Here is a 17528-nt window from a genome sequence, read left to right as displayed (position 1 = left end):
GCTACAGTCCTGGAGTTCTTACAGGGACGTTTCTCAGCAGGGTTGGCTCCTACTACAATTAGGGTCTGCGTGGCCACCATTTTGGCCAGCCACACCTCTATTGATGAAGCCTCTTTGGGGCAACATCCTCTAACATCGAGATTTATGCGTGGTGTCAGATGGCTGAGGCCCATCTGCAAACCACACATACGTTCCTTTCAGGTGCCCCATTTGCACTCTTAGAGTCAGCCTCAGATAAGCTTCTGACTCTAAAGGTAGGTCTTCTGCTGGCCCTGACATCTCTCAAGCGAGTAGGAGATCTACAAGCTCTCTCTGTTACCCCTACCTGCCTTGACTTTGCCTCTGGATAAGCCAAGGCTTTCCTATATCCTAGGCCAGATTACATGTGCCTACATCTGCTGCCCAGCCGGTAGTGTTGCTGGCTTTCTGCCCTCCTCCATCCCTCACACCAGAACAAGAGAAATTGCACCTATAGTGTCCAGTAAGGGCACTTATATCCATTGCTCTGGGCAGTGGTGTAAGTTGGAGCAGTTATTGGTCTGTGACAGTAGAGGTGATGCTGTGTCAAAACAGTGCATCTCTAATTGGATAGTGGAAGCAATCTCTATCATTTATGAGGCACGCGGTCTTTCTATGCCTCTGGTCATAAGGGCTCATTTCACTACGGGGGTCGCCTACTCAAAGGCTTTATCCAAAGGGGTACCCTTACAGGATGTGTGTGCTGTGGCAGAGTGGCCTACACAACACATATTCATTCAATATTACAGTTTGGACATGGAATCCATCCCAGGCTAGAGTGTCTTACAGTGACCCTCAGGCTCAGACCTTTTTGTATAGGCCATACCCTCAGTACGACGGAGTGGGTATACTCGTTCCCAAAGCATGAAGCTCACGCAACATTGAGTTCCATTTGAAAGGGAACACCTGGATTTTGCATGTAACCCTGTTCCTGAGAAGGGAATGAGATGTTGCATAGATTTGTCATACTGGGGCATGCCTGTGAATTGCGTCTTTGCGTCAGATGATAGAGGCTGATGACGTGATTTGCAGGCATCATTTTATAATCACGCAGTGCGCAAAATGCCTGGTCACCTGACCACGGTAGACCTATAAATAGCGTGATTTCACACAGACTTCAGATACCGGTCACGCGCAAGGGTGCTTCCCACAGGGTGAACTCACACAACATCGTGTTCCCTTTTCAGGGAATAGGGTTACACCCAGATGTTTTCTACTCTGTGGAAACTCTAGAGACCGTTGATCCCATGAGATGAATAGTTTCTGAAATACTTAAACCAGTCCAGCAGCCATGCCACAGTCAGGGTCACTGAGATGACATTTTTTCCCCATTCTGTTTGATGTGAACATTAACTGAGGCTCTTGACCTATAACTACATGATTTTATGCATTGGACATTATTGTGTGTAAATGTATAATTCATTTGCACCTCCAGTTTCTGTTCTTAATCCACTGTCACTGCATGAGCGAGGTGGAAAGCTCAAGTTCTGTCACTGCGGCTGTTTATATTGCTGTGATTTTCTGTCTTGTCCCTTTTTCATGGCGTCTTTCTCTTCTTGTCATTTGTGCATATTATGGGCTTTATTTTCAGGACTGAGTGAGGTAGTGATGAATTTGTGATATTTGTGTCGTGTCAGCATGTCTGGGCCAGTGGTGTGTCCTTTTCGGAGGTCACTAATGCCATCTGGATGTGGTTCTCTCTTAGCTAGTCAGAATCTAGTACAGGTAAGATAATTAGCACAGTGATTTGGAAGGCAGATAGTTCACATGCTCAAGATTCCAAAAATGTATTCCAATGTTATTTACAGAGCTATCCAGGAAACAATTTGTATTAATGAAAATAAGTGTAACAAATGTCTCTGGCGCCGATTCATAATCCAAGTTGGCTCATTTACAGTTCTAAAATTGTTGTCTCTTCCACGATGAAATAGGCTTTTCAGTGTCTGTTCTACCGAAACATTTTGTCCATCCACTGAACAATCCTGAAACTGAAGTCTATGACGTCTTACCCATCATGCATGTCTCCTATAATTAACCACTCTGACTCTCAGCATGGCACTGATCTATTTTTGTTCAAAATGTTTTCTGACAAAATTCATGCAACTAAAATTGGACCAAAAACAGACCAACAATAACATAAATATATCATTTTTATTATATACTACCAACCAAATTGCTCTCAACCTCTCTTTTTCTTCTGTATAATCACCTTACATCACTTGCTGACTCACTCAACACATATTTATAGATATTTTTTCCACCTACCTCGCCTCCTAAACACTAACTAGTGAACATTAACTAGCACACACACATTAAACCACCTTCATGCAAAATAATGCAGCAACAGCACACATTAAAATGGATTCCCCCTTAAATGGAATAAAGCAAAAAGGACACAGGAAATAGGTTACAATTCGTATTGTTGCAGTTGTTACTTATTCAAAGACTTTTTTTGTGCCTCAGCATCTCTCTTTTTTCCTCTCTATTCCTCATTCTTTCTTCTCTCTCTCTCTCTCTCTCTGTCAATAATTATTTTTTATATTTATTTTCTATCTCTCTCTTCCTCCCTCTCTTCATTTCTGTATATATCCATTTGTCCTCCTTGCATTTCTCTTTCGTGCCTCTGTTTAATCTTTCTTTCCCTCTGTTCTCATTCCATTTCTTTATTCATCTTTGCATTTTTCTGTTTTGCTATGTCTCTGTCTCTCTCTTTATTTGTGTTTCACTATCTACTTCTGTATTTCTCTTTTAATCTTTCTCATTCTGTCTGTTTTTCAATCTATATTTTTTATCCATCTCTATTTCTTTCTCCAACATCTTTCTATTTCTCCCAATGTTTCTCAAATTCTCTCTCTCTCTCTCTCTCTCTCTCTCTCTCTCTCAATATTTCCTTTCTGCTCTCTTTGTTCATCTATATTTATATCCATCCCTGTATCTCTCTCATGTCTTTCTGCTTCTCTCTCTGTTTTCCAAATTTTCTGTTTCTCTTTCTCTACTTCTCTCGCTGTCTCTTTTCCCTCCACCCTAATTCTCTGTCACTGTTTCCTTTCTCTTCATGTCTCTGTATTTCTCTTTCTATTTATCTCTGTCTCTATTTCTTTTCTCACATCTTTCTATTTCTCTCTCTGTCTCTTTTTTATCTAACCCTCTTAAATCATTGTCACCATTTCTTTTTCCCTCTTTCTTTGTGTACTTCTTTATCTTCTTTGTCGTTCTCTGTCTATTTCTTTCTCCATCATTTTTCCCTATCTCTATCTCTTCACCTCTATTTCTCTTTGCCTCACTATTTCTCTATATCTCTATATTTCTCTTTTTCCCTAACCTCCCCCCCCCCCCCCCTCTCTCTCTCTCTCTCTCTCTCTCTCTCTCTCTCTTTGCTCTGACCTTCCCCACACACTCAGGTCACTATATCTGTGGATGGCCTTCTGACAACCACAGGCTACACCCAAGAGGACTACACCATGCTGGGTTCAGATGACTTCTTCTATGTGGGAGGCAGTCCAAACACGGCCGACCTACCCGGCTCCCCGGTCAGCAACAACTTCATGGGCTGCCTCAAAGACGTGAGTACAGCTTCAGTGTCAGTCATCAAACCTACTCTCCAATGGCTGCAGCAATAACCAATAATCACACTGTAACAATATAATGATAATCTAATGATATAATCATACTGTAATAATATAATAATACTCTAATATAATCATACTGTAATAATAAATTATGCTTTAATAATATAATCATACTGCTATTATATAATCATACTGTAACAATATAATGATACTCTAATAATATAAGCATACTGCAATTATATAATCATGTTGTAATAATATAATGATACTTTACTGTAATCATACGCTAATAATATAATCATACTGTAATGTATGTAGTCATGTGTAGGTGGTTGTACTACATGTATGAAAGGTATCATTCACTTTCATGTATACAATCAGAATATGTGTGTGTGTGTGTGTGTGTGTGTACATTTGTAAAATTGTAATAGCCTGTAAAACATAAGGCTTGTTTGCTTTCCGGCTGTCCATCTGTCTGTCCGAGATCGTCCTTAGAATGCCATCTCAAGAACAAGTGGTTGAATATTAGTAGGCTTTATATGGAAGTATCCTTGTAAGGCTGACCATTTAAAAACTATGTAAAAGTATGTATACTTAGTGCAAACACTGTCTATGTAGTTCATATAGAATAATGTAATGTAATTGTTAAAATAATAAATAAAAAATAACAAGCAAGTACATTATAAACAATGAACTAAAATATTATACAAAGAATAGTACATGGGGGCACGGAGGCATAGTGGTTAGCACGTTTGCCTTGCACCTCTAGGGTTGGGGGTTTGAGTCCCACCTCCTTCCTGTGTGCCTGTTCTCCCTGTGCTATGGGGTTTCCTCCAGGTACTCTGGTTTCCTCCCCCAGTCTAAAGACATGCACTGTAGGCTGATTAACATCTCTTTGTCTGTACTGCGTGAATGATTGTGTGTGTGTGTGTATGTGTGTGTATGTGTGTGTGTGATTGAGCCTTGCTATGGATTGGCACCTCATCCAGGGTGTCCCCCGCCTTGTGCCCCGAGTTCTTTTTTTAACTTGTTCTAGTGTTCTAGATGTTTTCCTTTAATTTATTTTGAAATATAAGTACCCAAATATGTGGGTGAAGTGGTTTGCTTTCTCTGAGTGACATGGGCATATCACCCAGGCCTACTTTAACAGTACTGAATGTCTGGATAAATCTGGCCTCGTTTAAACAGCTTGCTTCTCTTTTAACTTTGGCCCTGAAACTTAGCCAGCTGGTGCGGGCCTCATTACGGAAGAGTGAGTCGAGGAAGCATATGTGAGAAAGACAGCGATTTGGAAAGTGTCTAAACCCCAGGCCATAAAGGATAATACTCAACAAGCTTACACTGATAAGCTTAGTATTTCACCTCCCATCCGTCCTCACCCTCTGTTCCTTTATCTGCCCTTTTCCCATTTTCCTTCATTCCGAACAGTATTTGTCTGCTCCCAAGCGTGTCCCTTATTTATGTCATGTCCATACCGTTGAAGTTTCAGCTTTACTTTCCTGACAGCCAAATTAAAAATTGATTTCCTCTGGAGATTCCAGTTGGACTGGGCTGAGCTGTTCGTCTCTGTCTCGTTGACCCCCAGGCTGTATTAATCACTCCTCCATTCTAACAACTCAACCATAAAGCCCATACTACAGCCCCGTTTATCTCCAGCCATATAAGCAGAGCTTCAGCACAAATAAAGACATTAAAGCGTTTTTATTATACTAGAAATCAACAAATGGGTAGAAATGTAAGTAAATAAATAAATAAATAAATAAAATACAAGTGGGCAGATGAAGGTCTGGATAATTATTAGTACATGATCAATAATAGGGAACAATGAGTGATATTTAAAGCTTAAAGATATGAATGTAACATGCAGTGATTGACAGCAGGACATAAGTGCGTTAACACAATGTTTAATTTATCAATGAATTACATGTCATACATTTTAATGGTTTGGAGTTAGATATAATGTTGTGGAACATCTCTCTCTCTATCATATCACTGCAAACCAGCAACTCCATTTCCCAGGATGCACCACCAACTACAAACATGGCCGAAGAGGACTACACTTCCATCAAACACACATGTCCACCTTCTCCAGAATTCTAATCACACACACCTGTTGCCAATCTCATGCTCACGCATTCCACGCTATATAAGAGACTGTTCAAAGACTTAGTCTTTGCGAAGTATTACGTGTGTCATCCGTATACCAAGCCATTGGTCATTGTGTTTTCTGTCCTAGTTTTGATCTTGTTCTAGCCCTCGTTTTCGATTCTTGTTTTGCCTCATTTATGCCTGTTTGCCGATTGCCTGACCTATTGCCAGTTTATGATCATGTCTATGTTTCATGAGAACATGGCGAAGGTGACTAAGATGGCTGCGCGTGCATAACGCGAGGCTCAGCGTCTTACTAGATTTTAGATAATAGTGATAATTTACCTGGTTATTACTCACATGCTCACTAGTTTCAGTTCTGCGAACATAACTTTGGACTATCCTTTTGATCTCGGCGATCTCCCTCCGGACCTACAGAGAACACTACTTTGCATTTCACTTAGGCGGAAGTGCATGTCAGAGGCGTAAAGACCGTAAACAAAGGCGGGGGAATCGCGGAGGGCTGCGTGCTAAGCTAATGCTAAACCCATATCCCCCAGCTCTTCCAAGCATCTTCCTTGCCAATGTACAGTCTCTGACAAGCAAACTGGACGAATTAATGATGTGGACCCTCACACAGAGATGGCTTATGGACTGTAATCTCATGTTCTTCACGGAAACATGGCTATGCAACGATGTGTCAAACAGTGTGGTGGACTTGGATGGGTGCTCTATCTTCAGGGCCGACAGAGTGGCAGCTACATCAGGTAAAAGCAAGGGTGGTGGAGTATGCATTTATGTAAATAAAACATGGTGCACGGACTCTGTCATTGTTAATACCCACTGCTCTGTTGATCTGGAGTTCCTGAATATTAAGTGCAGGCCATTCTACCTACCACGTGAGTTTACGTGCATCATTGCTGTGGCAGACTATGCTCCGCCGGATGCTAATGCAAAAGTGGTCATGAGAGAACTTTGGGTTACTATTAGTAAGCTATAAATCTTGCACCCGGATGGGGCCTTCATTGTTGCTGGGGACTTTAATCATTGCACCTTAAAATCTGTTTTCCTGAAATTTCATCAGAACGTCGCCTGTTCCACAAGAGGGCATAAAACCTTGGACCATGACATCAGTGTGGCTGATGCCTACAAAGTCACATCCCTCCCCCACCTAGGGCAGTCAGACCATCTTTCTTTGTTCCTGCTCCCCAAGTACACCCCGGTCATCAAACGTGTGAAACCGACAATGAGAACCGTCAAGGTCTGGCTGGAAGGTGTTGACTCCACTCTACAGCACCAGTTCCAACACACAGACAGGAACATGTTTGCCTCCCAGGCCACCACAAACCCACAGATTAACATTGATACTTACACTAACTCTGTCCTGGAGCACATCAACTAGTGTGTGGGCAGAGTTACAACACACAAAAAAAATAAAAATCTACCCCAATCAGAAGCCCTGGATGAATAGAGAGGTTTGCCTCCTGCTCAAAGCCAGAAATGTAGCCTTCAGGTCTGGAGATCAGGTGGCTTAAAGCTCTAAGAGGACCAATATGAGCAGGGGAATCTGCCAGGCCAAACATACATGTAAAATGAGGATTGAAGAGCACTTCAACTCCTCGGATCCCCGGCGTATGTGGCAAGGCATACAGACCCTGACGGACTTCAAAACACCCAGCATGGTGCCACCCTCCAATTTTGCCTCCCTCCTTGACGAGCTCAACCACTTCTACGCTCGCTTTGACAGAGACAACAAGGAGACCCCCATCAAAGTGGTTCTCCCACCAGGTGATCAGCCTCTCACACTCTCCATCACAGATGTTTGCTCTACTCTGAGCAAGGTGAATGCACGGCAGGCAGCCGGCCCGGATGGAATACCTGAGTGCTCAGAGCCTGTGCGGTGCAGCTGGCTGGGGTCTTTACCGACATTTTCAATCTGTCCCTGGCTCAGGCAACGGTCCCCACCAGTTTGGAGACTGCCACCATTGTGCCAGTACCAAAGCACTCTACTGCCTCGGCCCTCAATGACTTCCATCCAGTTGCAGTCACCATCATTGCAAAGTGCTTCAAGAACCTGGTCCGATCACACTTAAAATCCTGTCTCCCTGCCACATTGGATCCACATCAGTTTGCCTATTGCAGCAATAGGTCAACAGAGGACGCCATCTTTACGGCACTTCACTCTGCATTGACCCATCTAGACAGTCGGAACTCATACGTGAGAATGCTGTTCATTGACTTCAGTTCAGCATTTAACACTGTAATCCCCTCCAAGTTGATCTCCAAGCTCAGCCAGCTTGGTATCAGCACTTCACTCTGCAACTGGACTCTGGACTTGAATGAATGAATGAATGCCTTTTATTGTCACTATACATATGTACAATGAAATTAAGAGCCACTCCTTTTTTGTTCCGTGCAAACATGTACATTCAATAAACAAGAAGAATAAACAGATAAATACACAGATAAATAAACAAGATAAATAAACAAGATATGCAAGATAGATATTGGGGTGGATGGGGGAGGTACTATGAAATGCACAGTTTTGAGACACAATATACATATGCTGTGGACTCAGTACATGTATTTGTTTATAATGGTAATAGCTTTCGGGAAGAAACTATTCTTAAATCTACTAGTCCTTGTTTTGATGCACCTGTAATGTCTCCCTGAGGGCAACAGATTGAACAGATCAAAGCCAGGGTGAGAACTGTCCTTAATGATGGTTTTTCCTCTGCTGAGGCAACGGGAAGTGTAAATATCCATCAGGGAGGGGAGAGGGCAGCCAATGATCTTCTGTGCTGCTCTTACTACTCTCTGAAGCCTCTCCCTGTCTGCTGCGGTGCAGCTACCGTACCACACCGTGATACAGTATGTCAGCAGGCTCTCGACGGACGAGCGGTAGAAGATCAGCAGCAGATTGGAGTCCAGATTGTACTTCCTGAGAACCCTCAGGAAGTGTAGCCGCGTTTGAGCCTTCTTGATAACCGCTGTGATGTTGTCCGTCCAGGAGATGTTTGCAGAGATAAGGACACCAAGAAACCGGACGGTGTGGACCTTCTCCACACACTCACCATTAATGAAGAGGGGGGCCAGCTCAGTGTTGTGTTTTCTGAAGTCTACAATAAGTTCCTTGGTTTTCTTGGTGTTTAGAGTCAGATTGTTCTTTGAACACCAGGCTGCCAAGTTTAGGACTTCCTCTCTGTAGGCTGCCTCCTCTCCTTTTGAGATAAGTCCGACCACTGTGGTGTCGTCAGCAAACTTGATGGTAAGATTATTGTTGTAAACTGGTCTACAGTCGTATGTGTAGAGACAGTACAGGAGGGGGCTCAACACACAGTCCTGTGGAGAACCTGTGCTCAACGTGCGAGTGGAGGAGAGGTGGGGTCCGAGTCTCACTGTCTGGGACCGGTTGGTGAGAAAGTCCTTTATCCAGGCACACATGAGGCGGGGGAGGCCAAGGGTGACCAATTTGGTGACGAGAATGTCCGGAATTATTGTATTAAAAGCCGAACTGTAATCCACAAAAAGCATCCGGACGTAGCTCTGTTGCTGCTGTAGATGTCTCAACACGTAGTGGACAGCTACGGCTATAGCATCCTCTGTGGATCTGTTTGCACGATAAGCAGATTGAAAAGGATCGAAATCTGGGGGGAGGTAGTCCTTGATGTGCTGAAGAACCAATCTCTCAAAGCACTTCATGATAACTGGAGTGAGGGCCACAGGACGATAATCATTCAGGCTAGTGGTGGGCGACTTCTTTGGCACTGGGATGATTATGGCTGATTTTAGGCAGGCCGGGATGACTGCTTGGGCCAGGGAGAGATTGAAAATTCTGGTAAAAGATGTGGGCAAGCTGGTGGGCACATGATCTGAGCACGTTACCATGTACACCGTCTGGGCCAGCAGCCTTCCTGGGGTTCACTGCCAGAAACATCCGTCTAACATCGTGTTCCCTCACAGTAAGTAGAGTGGTGCAGGAACCAGAAGGGGATGGAGGCAGGGCTGGACTGGTACGGGGGCCAGATGAGGGTGGAGGTGGGGCTGGAGCAGATGAGTGCTGTTGTTGTGATCTTTCAAAGCGAGCAAAGAAGCAATTTAGCTCTTCTGCCAGAATCGCACTCAGGTCTCCTGTTGTCGCCTCACGGCCTCTGTAGTTTGTGATGTTCTGTATGCCCTGCCACACCTCCCGTTTATTTTTGCTGGACAGGTGGGACTCTATGCTCCTCTTATAGGCCGCCTTAGCTTCCTTAATACCACCTTTCAGGTTGGCACGGGCAGCTCTGTACAGAGCTCTATTACCAGACCTGAAGGCAGCATCGCGGGCTTTGAGTAGTGTGCGGACCTGTTTGGTCATCCATGGTTTCTGGTTTTGGAAAACCCGGATGTTTTTTCCCACAGTCACATTTCCGATACAGAACTTGATATAGTCCAGTACCGTTCCTGTTAATGTTTCTAGCTCTTGATGTTCAAACAAATCCCAGTCTGTCTGTTCGAAGCAGTCCTGTAGTTTGCAGAATGCATCATCAGGCCAGGTGGTAACAGTCTTTATTTTGGTCTTGACACTGCGTCTGAGGGGGGTGTAGGCAGGGGAGAGCAGGAGGGAGAGATGGTCTGATTGGCCGAGGTGGGGGAGAGGTATGGCTCTATACGCGTGCTTAATGTTGGAGTAAACATGATCCAGAGTGTTCGCCCCTCTAGTAAAACACTTAACATGTTGATAGAATTTCGGGAGTACAGTCTTCAAGTTCGCCTTATTAAAGTCTCCTGCAATTATGTGAACACCATCGGGGTAACAGCCCGCTGCTGTTCGTTTATGGTGTTCAACAGGAGAGAGAGCACCGTGTTCACATCGGCGTCGGGTGGAATATACACAGCCGTGATAATCACTACTGTTAGCTCTCTCGGTAGAAAAAAGGGCCGACATCTTAAAGACATGTACTCGAGGTCAGGGGAACAATGTTTATCTATCATTGTTCCGTTGTTACACCAATTCTCATGCACATACATACAGAGCCCCCCCCCCCCCCCCCCCCCCGCTCTTACCGGAGTCCTCAGTCCTGTCACAGCGAAGCATAGTACGACCTGCTAGCTGCATGCTAGCATCGGGTATCCTCGGATGAAGCCAGGTTTCAGTAATAATCAAAACACAGCAGTCACGAACGTAGCGATTTCCAGCTAGTTGTAATTCCAAGTTGTCGATTTTATTCACTAGGGATCTGGCATTGGAGAGAAACAGGCTCGGTAAAGGTGGCTTGTGTGGTTGTTTTCTTAGCCTTAGCATAATACCGGACCTGCATCCCTGCTTTTGCTTCCTCTCCCTCCTCCGTCTGCGCCGCCTTCTGGACCCGACAACAATCCACGGAGAGCCCGGCAATCTCGCTATGTCGTCTGGGATGTTGTGCGTGTGATGAAACATTCTCGAAATAGGTATGCGGTGTTGGTCCCCAATATCCATAAGGTTCTGACTTGTATAGCGGATGTTCGTGGAACCGATAATGCTCAAACAAGTAATAAAGAAATAATACAAAAACAACGAAAGAGAGCACTGGAAAGGAGAGCCGTGAGCCGCAGCAACTATGTGCACCGCCATCTTGCCAAGACTTTCTAAATAACAGGCCCCAGTCCGTTAAGTTAGACAACCTCTCCTCCTCCATCATAACCCTGAACACCGGCGTGCCACAAGGCTGCGTGCTGAGCCCGCTTCTGTAATCCCTGTTCACCCATGACTGCGCTACTGTTTATGGCTCTAACTCCATAATCAAGTTCGCAGATGACACCACGGTCATAGGCCTGATCAAGGACGACAATGAGACGACCTATAGGGATGAGGTTCAGCACTTGGCCAGGTGGTGTGCCACAAATAACCTGGAACTTAACATCAAGAAGATGAAAGAGATCATCATGGACTTCAGGCAGACTGGAAGCCAGGCACTCACCCCCATCTACATCAATGGAGCTGTCGTGAAGCGTGTGCCTGGTTTCAAGTTCCTTGGTATCCACATCTCAGATGATCTCACCTGGTCCCTTAACACCTCCAACATTGTCAAAAAGGCTCAGCAGTGCCTTTACGCCCTAAGGAGCCTCAAGAAAGCACACCTGTGTCCTAGGATCCTTGTTGACTTCTATCGCTGTACCATTGAGCGCATATTCACTACCTGCATCTCAGTCTGGTATGGCAATTGTTCCGCTTCCGACCGCAAAGCACTCCAGCGGGTAGTTAAAACTGCCCAACGAATAACCGGCGCCCAGCTACCCACCATTGAAAACATCTACTGAAAGCGTTGCATAGGACGGGCAAAAAACAACAACAAAAAAAAGGATACCTCCCACCCTATCAATGGACTTTTCACCCTCCTCTCTTCCAGCAGGCAATTCAGGAGTCTACATTCCCAGACAAGTAGGCTCAGGAAGAGCTTCTTCCCCGAGGCTGTGACCCTGCTAAACTCAAACCCTCCACTCTAAAATTCCTACTGAGTTCCAGCTGGAGGTCAACGTTGCGGTCTCACCTGCAGAGCTCCAGCCAGAGGTCAACATGACATCCTCATCTCCAGAGCTGCAGCTCGAGACCCACGAGGTGGCCTCACCCGCCAAGCTCCAGCCGGAGGTCAACCTGGCGACCTCATCTCCAGTGCTCCAAACTGAGACCCACGAGGTGGTCTCACATGCTGAGCTCCAGCCGGAGGTCAACCTGGCGACCTCATCTCCAGAGCTCCAACCTGAGACCCACGAGGTAGTCTCACCTGCAGAGCTCCAGCATGAGACAAACAAGGCGGTCTCATCCTCAGAGCTCTAGCATGAGACCCACGAGGCGGTCGCATCTCCAGTGCTCCAGCAGAAAGTGAAGTTCCTGCTAGAGGTCAACGAAGTGACCTCCCAAGCCATGTTCCTGTGTGAGGTCGAAGAGATGTCCTCTCAAGCCAAGTCCTGTCAGAGGTCAACGAGCCCGAAACCGACGTCACAACCAACCACGTTCTGCTCACGGTTGAACCCGATGTCACGACCAACCAAGTTATGCTCATGCCAGAGTCTGTTGACAAGATCAACCAAGATCCTCATGCCTGAAACCGACATCACGACTAACTAAGTTCTGCTCATGCCCGAGTCTGCTGACATGGACAACCAAGGTCTGATCAAGCCCGAGTCTGCTGACACGGGCAACCAAGTTCTGATCAAGCCCGAGTCTGCTGACACGGGCAACCAAGTTCAGCCTGCAGAGTCAAGTGTTCAAACAATTAGCCTTTGAAAAGTATTACGTATGTCATCCGTATACCAAGCCGTTGATCATGATATTTTCTGTCCTGGTTTTGATCTTGTTCTAGCCCTCGTTTTCAATTCTTAATTTGCCTCGTTTATGCCCATTTGCAGATCGCCTGACCAATTGCCTGTTTATGACCACGTCTTTGTTTCACGATTTGGATTTGTCTCTCATATAATAAAACTCTTATCTACATTTGCATCCGTCCTCAACTCCATTACGTGACATTCTCAATAACGTGGCTGCTTATCATTTTACCGAAAAAAAAAGGAAAGCATAAACTTCTGTGTCCTGAAGACTTTCCTGTGCTAACACAAAAGACTCATTCCATAAATGATAAATAAACGTCTCCTAACAAAAAACCTCACCACATTAATGATTATATGTATCTTTGTTATAATATTTACATTTACATTTTCATTACATATTTAAAAATGTGTCTATTAGTGTTAGATCCCTGTGAATGAGCAGTCACTGTACAAAAATAACATATTAGAGTGTGCATATATATAATTTCAGCTTCTAACACAGTTTGGCTGATTAGTTTAGGCTGTGTCCATTTGGGATTGGCATATATATATATATATATATATATATATATATATATATATATATATATATATATATATATATATTAATTAATGTGTGTTTGTGTATATATGTGTGTGTGTATATATAGTAATATAAAATAATATATGATACTGTCTGTGACATATTACAGTAAAAATGTACACGTTCTGACCAATGAGATTTGACATTTCAATTGTGTTGTGCTATAATGAACCTTGATGAACAGTCAAAACATGACCTAGAGACAGGGAAGCAGAGAACAATTCTCAGGGCTTAACACAGAGCAGGTGAACACAATCGGGTAGCACACCAGTGACAGGGCAAAGGTGGAGACAGAACTACAAAAGAAACAAGAATACAATAGTTAATATAAACAAAAGCACACAACATGAACTTAAAACAGAATGACATGAAAGCATTTGTTTTGTTTGAGACCCAGACTCATTTCTCTGAGAGGGGCAATTTATTTTTTTTTTTATAGCAAATGTTTAAAACTTTATCATTTAAATTTGGAGAAGTCTGCTCTGAAGAAATTAACAACACTTCATCCCTCCCTGTAATGTCTAACACACTAGAGACCTTTGGACATTCTCCAATATTCTTAGATTAAAATTCCTAGAAACAGGGTTCAAATCCAGAAACTAATGATCCCATTGCATGACTTTTGTGTTCCTGCAACCATTTTAAAATTGATTTATATGGTCATTATCTTGAAAGATCCATCATAACCTTGTGACTGAGACAACCAGATTTTCTTATGGGAAATTTACAATATTAATTTTGCAACAGCCCACTGTTTTGAAAGGTGCCAATCATTCTGGAGTTGTTTTTTCTTTAAGCTTCTAACACAGTTTGGCTGATTAGTTTAGGCTGTGTCCATTTGGGATTGGCAGCTTTAACATGCCTTTTAAGACACAGACGAGGTGCCGAGCTTTGTGAAGCCACTGCTCGTAATTGCATTTTCTCATGTTCTCTCTCCTTGAGCTGGCACCTTTTATTTGGCTCCTACGACTGCTTTTATTCTTCTGTCACGGGCACTGACAGGTAATGTGGCTGGCTTGTGTTATTTTCAGAGACACTCAAGTTCACACCTCGCAACAAAACGTCGGTCTTCATCTTAGAACAGAGGCCGGTGTGAAAATGAAAAGCATGTTATTCTGTGTCGGGCTGAAGCCGTTCTCACTGAGGCCACTGCTAGCACGCAGCTTGTGGTGGGACGGTTAGATTCCTACCCACATGAGTGGCATAATCTTAAATGTGAACATAGAATTATTTAATATTCTTACATCCTAGTCTGTTTATTTAATGACAGACCATTTATTTATGAATGCACAAAGGGGATGGAGTGTATCTTAGATGTTCAAAACAAAATTTATTTTTTGTGTTATAGCCACATTTGCTATTTTATATGCAAAATTGACATTTAGGGTTTTTTGTATGACAATGAACAATTATGATTTATTATTTAGCATTATATTATGTTTTGTTGTATTTAACGGTGTGTTTGCGCTGAGGTCATTCATAGGTTATGTGTAATAGGGGAAAGGTGTATGTGAAGTAGGTTAACCTTGTGGGTGAGTCGACGGAAATGGGGAGCTGGGAAACACACTTTTTTTGACCACGCTCTTGCACGGCAATTCAAAATAAGCAGTTTTTCGTTAAATTTAATGTCAAGGTTTAATTATCAACAACTTTTCATTCATCCTTTTGTTTCTGTAAAGAAAAAAAATAAATTCATATCAACTGTATGCGAGGAGTGTGCGTTAATCCAGCCAGGCTTCCACTTTTCTCCTGCATGGAACACATTTTGTGTTCATTTTGTTTGTTTTGTTTAGATGAATGCTCCACAAATGTTTAAAAGTTTCCAGCAGTCTCAAGTCTTTACAAGTTTAGTTGACACAGATCATCTTCTGTATGTGTTTACAGTTACAAAATAAATACATAAAATCCCGCAAACACTTTTTACTCACTTGTATTGAAAACATCAATAACAAACATATCACAGGTTAATGTGCACTGGAACACTTTCTAGCTTATAAAAAATTTTTGTCACATTTTTTGGCACATCACACTTAAGGTTTTGTAATCAAATATGGCATAAAGCAAGGGCATTTCTAGGATTTGAAATTATATCAAATAAAGGATATAATATTTGTGGGATATTTTTTGGGGGTATTTTCATCCATCTATTTTCTGTACTGCTTACCCTATACAGGGTTGCGTTGGGGGTATTTATTGTTGCATTTTAACATCTGCATGCACAAGCCAGACAAAACACATAACATCTTTGTATGTTGACAATTTACAACATGCACAGTGTACATCTGTGCATACACAGTGACGTCACATTGAAGTTGTTAGCTAATTGAGAACAAATCGGTAAAGCATAATTTTTGTTTTATGATTATCTGCTACCTTCAGCCTTGTGTTTACTACTAATTTGTTTAATGTCCATACTCTTCCCATTTGAAAAGAAGATTCAACGTTTTTTAGCTTCCCGTGTAGCTGAAAACATATGGCTGACTACAGTCAACTAGCGAAATGATTCAAAATGGTGTTGTACTTACATCTTCCCAATTAGAAAACGAGCTACATGAAATGAGACAAAGCTGCTGATGTTGCGTCATGATTTTCACAGCTGGTGCCAACTATGGCTAAAAGTATGTGTGCTGTCTGGTCATTTTCAAACATTTCTGTCACTTTTCATAACATAAACAATACCTGGTCTTTCTCATTTTAGAATTGATGTAGGCCGTCTTTTATTACATTTGTTCCTGTTTTATCCAGTCCCAGAGAGCCACTAACATCTGTCCAGTAACTAATATAAACTTAAGTCCAGAAAGTGTTTCTTTTAGATTGCATTCTCATGCAATATGTATGCCATGATATATTCCATTACCATCAATATATTAGTAAATATATTTAATTTTGGCTATTGCCCACCACATTGTATAGTTCATAACACATTATAAGCAAGGAGAACACTGACCCTATGATGTGCCAATCCAGCTCAGCTACAGTAGCTTCTTCATATTCATTGCCAGGGTCTTTTTATTGAAGAAACCATCAGGCGTTCAACGACAATAAAACAAGATCCATCGCCGGGGAGGAAATCCTGCTTTGTATTCTTGTGCAGATGTGGCTGTTATGTTTATGTAATTTACTCATGCGTGTGGGCACTTAAGCAGGAACTGAGTATTTACTGAGTGTGAACGCCGGCCCTTCAGGCATATATCAGCCAAAATTTGTCTTTAACATTGGGTAGCATGCTACTAAATTTCTACATCCTGTCAATGTGGATGCGCATGGACTGAAAATAGGACTCTCTTTCCCTGACCCATTCTCTCTCCACCAGGTGGTCTATACCAATAACGAATTTAGGCTGGAGCTTTCTCGGCTGGCTGAATTACGGGACCCCAAAGTGGCCCTACATGGTGACCTGACCTTTCGCTGTGAGGATGTGGCTGCCCTTGATCCTATCAGCTTCGATACATCAGCTGCATATGTCAGCCTCCCTCACTGGACCAGCAAGAAGACTGGCTCAATCTCCTTTGACTTCCGCACCACAGAGCCCAGCGGCCTGCTGCTGTTCAGCCACGGGCACATGCAAGGTTTACGTGAGCACCAACCCAGGGTCGACTTTTTTGCCATGGAACTGCTGGATGGCTTCCTGTACCTCCTCATGGATATGGGCTCAGGCAGCGTTAAGTTAAAGGCCAGCAACAAGAAGGTGAATGACGGCGAGTGGTGTCATGTGGACTTCCAGCGAGAGGGACGCAAAGGTAAGACACAGCACTGGGTATAGAGAGCACAACCTTAGTAATGAACTGAACAATTCTAGATGTAGTATGACTACATTATTATGCCTAAATTATTATTATTATTCACATTTATTCAAGTTTCTGGAATACCCAGGGTCAAAAACAGTTCTACTTCTTTTTTGCTCTGGACTGCCAGGGCAGTTTTCTTTGAAACTAGTATAGTTTTCTTGTTTGCTCCAATAGCGATCACAAACCCATCACCTG

General features: G+C 43.1%; 1 protein-coding gene across 4 annotated transcripts in view; it reads left to right on the top strand.

Moving 5' to 3' along the window:
* Positions 1–17528, top strand: part of nrxn2a (neurexin 2a) — a 462873-nt gene that overhangs the window by 190484 nt on the left and 254861 nt on the right. For all 4 annotated transcript variants that reach the window (XM_053688023.1, XM_053688021.1, XM_047161856.2 and 1 more), the window contains 2 exons: positions 3420–3581; positions 16859–17285. In XM_053688023.1, the coding sequence (XP_053543998.1) occupies positions 3420–3581; positions 16859–17285 (589 nt within the window). The remainder of the gene's footprint in view (positions 1–3419; positions 3582–16858; positions 17286–17528) is intronic.

This window comes from Ictalurus punctatus, chromosome 18 (genome assembly GCF_001660625.3).
Source record: "Ictalurus punctatus breed USDA103 chromosome 18, Coco_2.0, whole genome shotgun sequence".
NCBI classification, from domain to species: domain Eukaryota; kingdom Metazoa; phylum Chordata; class Actinopteri; order Siluriformes; family Ictaluridae; genus Ictalurus; species Ictalurus punctatus.
The sequence above is the reverse complement of the archived record's forward strand: the minus strand, read 5'-3'. Positions and strand labels throughout refer to the sequence as shown.